Below are 12,435 nucleotides of genomic sequence, written 5' to 3'. Positions count from 1 at the left end.
AATCAAAGTATAAAGCATTGTGTACCATGTTTTTTCAATAACTCTATATTTAAATAAAGTAATTCTAGAAGTCTGTTTCTTTCCATTGTGACTTGAATTAATGTAGGCAGAATTTGGATTGAGACAGAGTGTTAGCAGTCTGGAGGATTACTTTTAAAGAGTTACTATATATGTATATATGTGTATATATATATATATATATATATATAATTTTTTTAAGTTCTAATATTTTAATGTATCCATCATGAGTTATCAAAGATTAAGTTTAATGTATCAATCATGGGTTCTCAAAGATTTATTGACGAAGTGACTCAAAGGAAGATACTGAGTGAATCATACACAAAAAAATCACAATGTGGTGTTAATGGATAATTTTTGATCTTGGCAAGTCGGGATTTGTACATCTATAATAGCCATTACACTTAATGGAATCTAGGAAGATAAATCCCTGAAGATAATGACAACATATCTTTCAACAATGTCAGTTACTTCTGAGTCATTCTGATATGTAAATATTGAACCCTGTTTTAAGTACAGTCCTTCACAATATAGCAGTTACAGAAATGCGTACCTTGTACAGTTAGATGCACCTGCATTGTCCTTGGTGTATGTTGAGTCTGAACAGAACACGTGTACGGGCCATCGTCTGTCACATCTACATTCTGTATCTGGAGGCTGTAGTCTCTTTTATTCAATGTCGAAATTGAAACTCGAGGATCCACTGACCACTTATCACCTCCCGCAAAAATAATACTTGACCGGTTCAGCCAGGCACCCTTTGAAGCTCCATCTTCCAAATAACACCTACAAATTACCAGAGACAGAACACTATTAATCAAAATGAAAATGAAAGACAACATTATCTTTGCTCCGAGTGCATGTCCGTATGCTGAATTATAGTGCTGCATCAAATGCAAATATCAGACAGTAATGCAGAAGATACGAACATATGAACACACTGGTACATCTTCCATTCCCAATGTAAACGTGAAACAATACCTGCATACGGTTTTCTTTTGTTTTAAATGTGTGTGTGTGTGTGTGTGTGTGTGTGTGTGTGTGTGTGTGTGATGACATGCACATGTTTTAACTTGAAGCCAGTCAAAATCCTTTTTCATTCTCTCTGGATGATGAGTAAACTTAAATTAAGTTAAAATAGTTCAAGTAATAATTCTCAACATTGAAACATTTTTTTCTTTGAAATTATAAGAAGTAGAAAAAAAGGTCCATGAGTTGGCCTGTTTTAACCAAATCCAATTCGAATATAATGCACTAGATACTAGAGAGAAAGCATAGAATAGTACCATATCATGTCAATTTTTTAAATTATGCATTTGCAGAGTGGTAAGCTTGTATTCTGAAACTATAAACTGCATTTTACTGATAATATTGCTCTTATAATTAAATGAGACAAGGCTTATATGGTATGTTTAGTAGCAAATTCTTGCTGTCTTTTCAATAAACTGACCATACATAGTCTTTCTAGGAAGCATTAATTTGTCCAAGAAACATTTACAAAGCATCTACCATTTAGGGATTTATACATGATATTACCCTTGCTCTCTAAAACTTTTAGTCTGGTAAGGAAGCTAATCAAGCAAATCAATCAATACTATATACAGAAAGAATATTTTATTAAATCAGGCACAAGTTACAAAAGAGTTACTTGACTCAGAAGGGGTATTGGGGGTATAGAGAAATGCTTTATGGAACAGGAAATGCCTGGAATAAAGGGTAAGGAACAGGAGACATGACATTTAGACAGAGGTCATATGTGGGTAACACCAGAGGAAGGTGAGAGAAAGTTATACATTTCAAGGAAGTACAAATACGCATGGGATATAGGGTAGGAGGGGTGAGAGATGAAATTGGAAAGGTAGACTAGAGCCAGATGATGATAGCAAGCTTGATGACAATTAGTGGATTTTCAGGCCAATTTTGATGTCATTTATTCAAAGTTGTATTCTACAACAAGATTCAAAAATATAGCTTTGTATCTAATAGAAGTCAGACATCATGATTTACAACAGAAGGAAGCTGTGGTCATATATCAGTGAATTTGCTGAGGCCTGGAATTCTATGTTTCATCTTGAAAACGTTCTGATACAAATTAAACACTAGTTCTCTTAAATGAGTACAAAGCACAGCCACAGAATGAAAATACACATACATCGAAATAGTTTGACAGCATTTCTACAGAACACCTTGGGGGATTGAACACAGTGTTTGAGATTGCTACAAAATTGCAAGCTGAATGCAACAGGGTAGGCTGCTGCCAACTGTATAAAACTAATCACTGGGTGAAAAAATAAGGAACAAGGTACACTGCAGAATCTAATTTGCAGGCAGTTTCACCATCTACAGAATCCAAACTAGTAAAGTCATAAAGGTCATTATTAATTGAAAAGCTTTTCCTTATGTAATTAATGAAGAAAATAAAACTCACCTTAATGACATAATTAAACAATTACGGTATATTGTCATTCTTAATGATATGTAGAAAAAGGTAGAGGGGACATATTTCCCATTTCAAAAGATCACGTGTCTACATGTATTGGGTAGAACTGAATTACCACTACTAGGACTGTGATCATTACAATGCTTGTATTTAATATATGGGCTCATCAAGTGTTGATTGTGTGACCTCTGTATTCATGGCCTTCACACATTATCCTGTCTGGTGCTCATTACATACCCTGTGGGGTATGGATTGCTATGTCCAATTCATCACTAAAAAATAAATTCAATGTTTAGGTTAAATGACTTGCCCAAGCCACACTATTAGCAGGTGACAAAGTAGAATTCATAATCAAGTCTTATATTTCTATATTCAATGTCCTTTCCTCCTTAATGTAGATCAAAGACTTTTAAAATAGGTTTCAGAAATGGAAAGATGATCAGAATGTTGTAGAAATTACTGCAAGTAATTTCTTATTTACGAAATGTGACCAACTGCTTAACCTATCCTATTCTAAAGGAAGCAGAAAATTAATTATTAATGGGCATTTTACCATGAAAGTCTGATTTAGAATACTCTGCCCGGCATTTTCCTTTCCCTTGAGGCAGGAACAGCTTTACTTTTATTTGGGGAGGTATCTGGAAGACCACAGAGATTAACTGGCCTTTAGATACTAAAGCTTTCATAGACCAAATCTGGGTTATAACTCCTGGTCTTAGCATAAGCACTACTCCTCTGCTCTGGCATATCAGGGATCATCAAAGAACAGAATTCAACGTCTACACTGTGAAAAATGAAAAAGGAGCTTTTTATGTCTCCTTGCCTGGGTAACTATATTTTATAATTGTTATTGGTCCCAACCCAAAGCTTTTCAAGACATACATTAGGAAAACCCTTGAATCACACACACACACACACACACACACACACACACACACAGACCAAAACAAAGCAAAATTTGGTATTAATTCCTTGGATTTCTGTGGAAATATTCTCAAATTACACTATTTAGCTAAAATTTAAATTACTAAAATTACCATAAGTGGAATTCTACAAATTGGGAAAGCAAGACCTAGGAATGACATTCTATTTCATAAAATCATAAGATATTTATATAAAATATGTATAGTTTTAAGGTGAACTAGGAGATAATTATATCAAATATATGAAATTGGTCAAACACACACGTTTCCTTAAGAATTAGGACTGTGTATTCTTCCTTTTTAACATATCTTTGTTCTTCACACCCACTCTAGTTTTGTTTGGTTTTGTTTTTTTGTTTTCCTTTACAATAGAAAGAGATGCTGCCTGACATGTGCACACTGTATTAGGAAGAATTCTGAAAGGAAGGAAGACATTTTGGGTGTGGCAGAGTGGGGAAGGTATGTAAGGAGGGGTTAAAGAAGGATGAGAAGTGATGATAATTTAGTTTTGCACTCCTTGGACACCAAAAAACATTTTCTGTGTTAAGAATTCTAATGTCTAAAAATATCAACATTTTGGAATCCTGACCTGTACAAAATTTGTAACTTAGGTAGGATGATAAAGTATACCCATGAATAGCCATCATGCAGAATAGTAAATGAAGATATAATAATTAAATTGTTGTAATTGGATTATTACAATTGCCCAAGCATCTCTGGTTTCTACCCTTGACTCCTCTAGCATGGTGTATTCTTTGTACAATAAACAAAATGAACTTTTTAGAGTTTAAATGAGATCATCCATACCCCTTCCTATTTCATTCATATGAAAATTATAATCCTGACAGTGGTCATGGATCTTATGGAGTCTTGTCCCTTGATGCCTTCCTGACCTTACCAGCTGCCACTCTTCTCCAGGTTACTCTGTTCTAGACTGTGGTCCTCTAGCTGGGTTTCCAACAAGCCATGCATGCTATTGCCTCTGGAAGTTTGCATTTGCTGTTCTGTCTAGAACTCTCTTCCCCCAGATATCTGCATAACTTATTCCCTATCTTCCTTAGGCCTTTACTCAAGTTCCTATTAAATAGAAAAATTAGGGGTGCCTGGGTGGATCAGTTGGTTAAGCATCTGACTCTTAATTTCACTCCAGGTCATGATCTCAGCAGTTTTTGGGACTGAGTCCCACTCGGTGCAGAGCCTGCCTAGGATTCTCTCTCTTCCCCTCTCTGCCCCTCTCCCTACTCTCAAAAATAAATTAATTTAAAACATAGCAAAAGTAACACCACTATTCCCAACACTCTCATGAAAAGCATTATCTACTCAATTGATGGTTTATTTTCTGTTTCTACCTGCTAGAAGTAACATCCAGGGCCTTTGTCTGGTCACTTCTGTATATTCCAGGGGCCTACATATAATTGAAAATAAATATAAATATTTGTTGAATGGGTGAATGAAGGCAAAAATTAAGATACTTTTAGAAGAAGAAATAATAATATGGAAAAGTGTATCAAAATTTCCCAAGTGCAACCTATTTGGGAAAGCAAAGTCATGCCCACATTAAGTTATGATACCATATAATTAAATGCAAATATATGTGGTACAAACAATAATTGCTATACGATCTATAGGATGACTAAGCAATCTGAGACAATGAGTGGAAACCAACCTCACTGAAGAGAGTTAAGTGGTAGGTCTGGGGCAGAAGAGAACTGGGCTTGGGGCGCCGGGGTGCCTCAGTTGGTTAAGCATCTGACTTCAGCTCGGGTCATGATCTCATGGTTCATGAGTTCCAGCCCCACATTGGGCTCTCTGCTGTTATCACAGAGCCTGTTTCAGATCCTCTGTTTCCTCCTCTCTCTGCCCCTGACTATCTCTTTTTCAAAACTAAGTGACCATTAAAAAAAAAAAGTGACCTAGGCTCATAACTACTTGAAATATGAAAGAACTACATTTGACCCTATACTTCAGGAACCACTTTAAATTACTGAATATTCTGCTTAGGATGTAGTAGGCACTTAGGCACTTCGAATTATCCTATTTAATTTTCATATAACGCTATAAAAGCCAGATACTAATGTCTTCATTTTAACAATGAAGACACAAAGGTACTGAGAAATTGTGTCTGGAATGAAGCCAGTCCACCTGAACTCAACCATGGTGGTAGACTATGCTATATATTCCTAGAGTTAGATAGCGGCAAGGGTGAGGGCTTCTCCGACTATATGATGAAGAATTAATGTGTGAGGGAGAGGTTGGTGATCATTAATGTGGGGCAACAATTCTTGGGTCACAAACTCAAATATTTTTTCCTCTCTGAACTCCCAACATGGACATTTTTAACAGCTAGTGATCTCAGTGATCTTAGGATCCCTTTGAAGTACAGACAATGAAATAATCTGGATAAAAAATGTTCAATAATGAATGCATCCTTTTCTTAACATATATCCTTTAATTGAGTATAGCATGGCTTTTCTTGAAAGCATTTTTTTTTCCACTTTAAAAATCTGCTAGACTACCTACTTCATTGGGAGATGAGTGAAACATCTCCAAAAATATACTCGTCACCATAAGCTGTGTTAATACCATGCCAAATATCATGACAAACACTTACATTTTCAGTCAATCATCTGGATGTTTTGTAATCATAGTTCCAAACATCTGGTTGCTGGAAGATGTATAGAAAATAACCTGAACATTTAATTTTGTCTCATGGTTGTTAAATATATAAACCTGGGCTTAAGAGTGTTACTGCTTTTCTAATAAGGACGGCGTTGCTGTCCCTGAACTCTTTTAAGGAGCTCATTTATAAATGATATCACTATATACTACTGGGCAGGTCCTAATCTGGGGGGTATAGAGTCCCGTTTGGTGAGCTGCTAGTTGATCAAAATGATGTTGGAATGATTCAAATAGACACTGTATGTGACGTTACCTCCTGTGATGATTAAATCTGAAACGTGGATATATCAGAAAGTTTGGTGGAAATTAGCATATTTAGGTTATTTATTATTTTTTAAAGTTCTAGTAAGAAAAAAAAAGCCTCTGGTGGCTGAGAATTGATTTTTCTCTTTCATATCTCTAATTCCCTGTAACACATTCCAAAATCATAAGTCTTAGCACCATTACCAGGACCCCACACAGCAGGATGTATTCAGCTCTATGGAAAGAGACCAGCTTTTCTCAAGACATGTTGATTAATGAAAGCGCCTATTAAAGGTACTAACTAATAAAAGGAGAAAAGTGCTCCTTCTCTTGGATTCAAAACTAAACCATGTGAAAATGATATTCCTGTGAAGGAGCTGGCCAGCTTACCTTCACAGCTGTCTTTTCATTGTATCACAAAGTTCTAAATTTGACAGAAGAGCTTTCAAAAGCATAAAGAAAAAAATAAAAAATTCACAAACCCCCATACAATCACCATTCTAATTTCTCATACAAAGAGAGTTTTGATGTCCTGGCTTCCAGGCCGAAATGAAGTGAGAGAAGTAAGAGATTAAACAGAACAAATTGTATCCCCTCTCCCACGTGCCTTTGTTTTTAAGACACTCCCTTCCTAATGTCTTTCATGACAACACTCTGTAAAATATCATAGATATGAATGTGGATAGACATATATGTATATATATGTACACAATATGTAAATTATATAAAATATTTGTTAGATATTATAGCATATAATATATGAATATATAACATATATAATACAGCATACTACATATGCTATAGGTTGATTTAATATTTCTAGTTCTTCTTCACTACTACTATGGTGGAAACCACTCTGGGGCAGAAACAAATATTATCTTTCTATTTTGGTATATGCAGGATATGTGAGACTTTCTCAAAGTAAATCCACAAAATTGGCAATTTGTCCAATTAGTTTTAGTTCTTTACTGAAGTACCCACACCTCCAGATGACGGGAATTATGCTTTGAGTATTTTTAAGAGATATGTAAGTGAAAATGCACTTCTGCAGGTAATGGTTCATAATGTTGCATGTTACCTATAATAGTATATTAATATTACTACCTGCCAGATACTGTTGTAAGACCACTGCATATATGCCTGCACAACAATCCTTTAAAATACATAGCTACTGTCAAGTACTATCATAATGCCCAATTTACAAAGGAGAAAGTAAGGGCTAGAGAGGGTAAGTAACTCACAGATGACCTGCTTACTGAAATTTGTAATAAATGGAAATAATTATGAAATAAGTGCATTAAATCTTCCACATTACCTCAGTAATATTTATATTAATGATTAATTACACATGTACATTTATTTTTAGAATGGAAATTATGTCGTTTGGGACATATTTTACTTATAGTAACAAAAAAGTAAAACAAAATACCAAATAACGTTGATTTCTTATTTTGCAAGAGTAATAAGTCTCTTTCCCATAAATTTTGTTCTAGCACTTCCTTGCAATAATAAAGCTATATTAAAAATATCTTAGATAAGAGGTTGAAAGATAGAGGTTGAAAGATAGAGATTATCAGCTACTATCTAGTTATAAGACCAAATTCCCAAACAACTTATATACTTTTAATATTGTAAAACAGAGGGGGGGGAACCTAAAAATAATAAAGCTTTTTATTTTTTTTTATTTTTTTTTTTAATTTTTTTTCAACGTTTATTTATTTTTGGGACAGAGAGAGACAGAGCATGAACGGGGGAGGGGCAGAGAGAGAGGGAGACACAGAATCGGAAACAGGCTCCAGGCTCTGAGCCATCAGCCCAGAGCCTGACGCGGGGCTCGAACTCCCGGACCGCGAGATCGTGACCTGGCTGAAGTCGGACGCTTAACCGACTGTGCCACCCAGGCGCCCCAATAATAAAGCTTTTTAAATGCTTCTTGCTTTTTTCATACAAAACTATACCTAATTCCTAAAAGATGGGAACTTTAGTATGATCAAGTGAGAGTGTAAACCCATACCTTTTAGTCTTATTTTAATGCACTATTTAAAGTATTTAAGACTATATTTAATAACACATTTTAATCTAACATTTTCAATGGCTAAAAATCATTAGAAGTTGGATTTGGATTAATCATTAAATTCTAAACATTAACATCAATTTTTTTAACTTATAATTAAACCATGCTTTTCTATAATGCTACTTTATCTTATTCTTTCCATTGACTTACTTAAATCAAGCTTCCATATAAGCATACATGTCTGTGTTTAGAAGGGTCACTGCTAAGAAATATTTACATTTTTAATTCTTTAAGACATTATCTGTAAATGACTCAACATATACATTAACATTTGTTACATAAAATAAGTATGGACAGAGTGAAAAGAGCCTGTACATTATGACTGAAGAAAATAGTAAAGTCGTTACTGAGGTCTAACTATCATCTTCTGCTTATAATAATAATAATAATAATAATAATAATAATAAATTCTATTTGCTGAATGATGACTATGGGTTAAGAAGTATAGGAAATGTTTTAATATATGATCTCACTTAACACTAACAAAAGCATTTTGAGAGGGAGGTAATTAAGAATGGTGCATGCATGAATGCAGGATTGATGAATTAAACAGGGAATGTAACGAGAAGAGGTGCTACATATTTGAAAAGTTAGTTTAGGACTAGGTTTGCTCAAAAGGCTTTACTCATGAATCAAATTGGAAATTGCTTTGTCTTTTCTACTTTTTTAGTTTTTGAATTCAACTAAACCAGCTTGCTTTCTCCCACATGGACTTGAATGTGAGATATATGGATCTGGAAGGACTTCAAATTTTCTGTTAACTGGCAGGTGCTCTGAACCGCTGTGTGGAGAATTTGTCTGCAGTACTGTCTCCCCAGCAGCTGCTTCCTGGAGAAGTTGGACTTTCACCTCAGGAGCTATAAAGGGAATGAACACTACATTCAGAATGCATGCAGGGGAGGTTTAAAATAGCAGTATCAGAGAGGGAAAATGCAATCAGGCTCAGGAAAGTGACTGAGAGAAAGCTCTAGGGTCTAGGCAAACCTCTCTATTACATCCTTTTTGGGATGGAGCCAAGTATAGACACCTCATTCTAAAAACAAGGGGAAAAATAAAATGGAATTATGTACTAAAAGCATATCAGCAACTCCACCTCCTTCCATCAACCATCTTTCTGTTTAAGTCATTTAGAAAGTATTCTATTTGCACATAAATACAGATGATGAAATAAGAAATATACCACCAAATGGATAAACAGAAAAGTTCTATACTCCTCTCTTTTGTTAAAGTAATTAGTAGATACTTTTTATAGCATTAATGAATATTCAAATTTAGAAAACAATAAGAATTATAAAAGTTATTCTTTCTCATTCCTCTCTGCTTATGTTGATCTTTAAACATTCTGCTGGTCACTGTTGGATTGTTCTTCTTGAATTTTTTTCTAGTAAAAATATTCTGAGCACAAATTTTATTTTATGAATAAAGAATGGCTACATAGCACAATTAATTAAAGCCAGACTTGCAATCATTAACTAAAGTAGCCATTAATCCATATTTATCTGTCTTCTCTTGAGCAAATTGACTAAACCATATTTCAGTATGAGCTACGCCTTAAAATATAAATTAGGAAATGTGCCCCTGAGGAAAAAAAAAATGTACTTTTTTTTTCCATCTGCTTCCTGCAAACAAATTTAAACTAATTATATTTCCTCAAAAGATGTTAAAAGTTAAAAAGTAATCTCAAGTTTCAGTCTTTGCTAGATCACAGACAAATTATTTGTCCTTGAGAGGCAGCACAGTGATTAATTATACTTTATGTTGGAGTTCAAATGCCAGCTTTCTTGGGTACTAGCTGTGGAATCTGGAGAAAATTAATTTACCTCAATTTTCTCACCTGTAAAAGGGGGTTAGTAAAATTATTGATCTGACAAGATTGTTATGAGGATCATATTAGTTTGTTTAAGGTGTTCAAGATGGAGACCATTATGTGGTAAGCGTGTAAATCAGGGTAACTATTATTAACCTACCTTCCTATGGTTAACTTGGTTTAAAAATAAAACAAACTACCATCACCATCACCACCAACAAAAACCCTGTGATACCAAACCTAAGTGGAAGAAAGAAAAAAGAAGCATTTGTAGAGCCTGGCTTGATACATCAAAACATTATTTATCTACATAGTCATAGCAAAGGGTTGGATCACAAGAAATAATTTTACAGATAATGAGACATATCTTAAAGTACTTCTATTTTCCCACCCTTGAGCTTCCAGAAAGGCTTTTTTATTTACCTTCAACTTCCCATCTTATAAGCAGAATATGTAGAAAAAAAGAACTTTGGTATTACATTTTTTATTTTATTTATTTATTTATTTTTAACATTGATTGATTTTTGAGACAGAGAGAGACAGAGCATGAACAGGGGTGGGCCAGAGAGAGAGAGGGAGACACAGAATATTAAACAGGCTCCAGGCTCTGAGCTGTCAGCACAGAGCCTGATGCGGGGCGCGAACCCACGAACTGTGAAATCATGACCTGAGCTGAATGAAGTCAGACGCTTAACTGACTGAGCCACCCAGGTGCTCTGGTATTATATTTTTTTAAAAAACGTTATATTGAGACTGAACACTTAATGTTTAGAAACCAACTCCCTGGTTTACCAGTTATTGTTTGGGGCAAGCAATTCAACCTCTTTTAAAGCTCTACTTACTTGTTTGCAAAATGAAAATAGTAGCACCTGTAATAAGTAACTCCATATTTTGGTAAGATCAAATCAGACTGTGCTTGGGAGATAGATTTATAAAATTATAAAGCAAATATATAACTGAAAATATTTTATAATTATATACAGTTTTATGAGTTAACTTTCCTCATAACTCTAGAACATGATTATATGAATCTCTATTTGGAGATTACATGAGCACAATGATGTTCCCAAACTCAGTAAGAGGAAAAAAAAGTTACCAACTGTTTTCTTTGCTTTTACAGTCCCTAAAATTATTTTCTATCCTATGTAAACTCCTTTACTGTTTAAATTGCTCCCTAATTTTTTATTATAATCTGATGTGTTTGCAAAAATTATAATTTCTGGTTACTATAAATATGGTTATTTTATAATAAACCTGTTACTTCTCACTTTTAATGTGTCCATGGAAATCTAAATAACACAGTGATTTGATATTCACTATCATCCACTTAAGAAAATAGGACAAGTTCTATTTTTTAATGCTATATTGTTTCTTTTTATCCTCAAACTCATATTTCCATTCTACTCTGTCATGTAATATGATCTTAAGTAAATTTTTTGCAAAATTTTAAAAATATTTTATTGGTGCCTTATCTTCTCTGCAATAAAACTAAGCATATAAAGGATCTAAGAGAGCTCTGTAACTGAAAGAATCTAAGTGAAAAATATTCTGGATGAATTTATTTTCACAATTATTAATAATGCATAACTAATCAAATTATAAAGAAATAGATCACATTTTGATACTTATTTATTAAGCTTTTGTTTTTACTTTACATAGTTAATAATGGATGTGTTAATGAAGTGGTTTTATTTAGATATATGAGCAAAACTTTCTTGCTCAAATGAGCATACTATTTGCTTACATGAATCAAGGTCCAGAATCAATTCTGACAAACCTTGTGTTCCTAAATAACACTGTAAGAATGGAAAGAGTCCTGATACAGTGATACTCAAATCCTTAACTTCATCGGAGTGATGTAATTCTGGTAATCCATTACCAAAAATAATTCCTAATGTTCTATCAGTGTATAATCCTATTATATCTTTCTGAATATATGTGTGTGTGTATATATATATATATATATATATATATATACACACACACTTTAGTATATGTGCTGCCAAAGTGAGCTGTAGCTATGTTGAAAGTAAAGTAGAAATTGCCTAAATTACAAAAGAATTTACTGGACTCCAGAATTATTCATTGTCTCAACATCAACAACAATAAGCTTGCCTTTGTGACCTGAAGGTTTTACACTTTGGGTGATGCCCCTTGATTTTTCCGCACATTCATGAGATTTTGTAAAAGACAATGGTGTAAGTTGTAAAAGACAATGGTGAAAGCAGGAAGTAGGACCTGGAACCAACCA

The 12,435-nt window shown here is 34.0% G+C and overlaps 1 protein-coding gene across 1 annotated transcript in view; it reads right to left on the bottom strand.

Annotated features, from left to right (window-relative positions):
• Positions 1 to 12,435, bottom strand: part of NEGR1 (neuronal growth regulator 1) — an 840,514-nt gene that overhangs the window by 482,071 nt on the left and 346,008 nt on the right. Inside the window, exon 2 of the mRNA XM_047873637.1 lies at positions 572 to 804. Coding sequence (XP_047729593.1) covers positions 572 to 804 — 233 coding nt within the window. The remainder of the gene's footprint in view (positions 1 to 571; positions 805 to 12,435) is intronic.

Source organism: Prionailurus viverrinus, chromosome C1, assembly GCF_022837055.1.
Source record: "Prionailurus viverrinus isolate Anna chromosome C1, UM_Priviv_1.0, whole genome shotgun sequence".
Lineage (NCBI taxonomy): Eukaryota > Metazoa > Chordata > Mammalia > Carnivora > Felidae > Prionailurus > Prionailurus viverrinus.
This window is presented reverse-complemented; position numbering and strand designations above follow the sequence as displayed.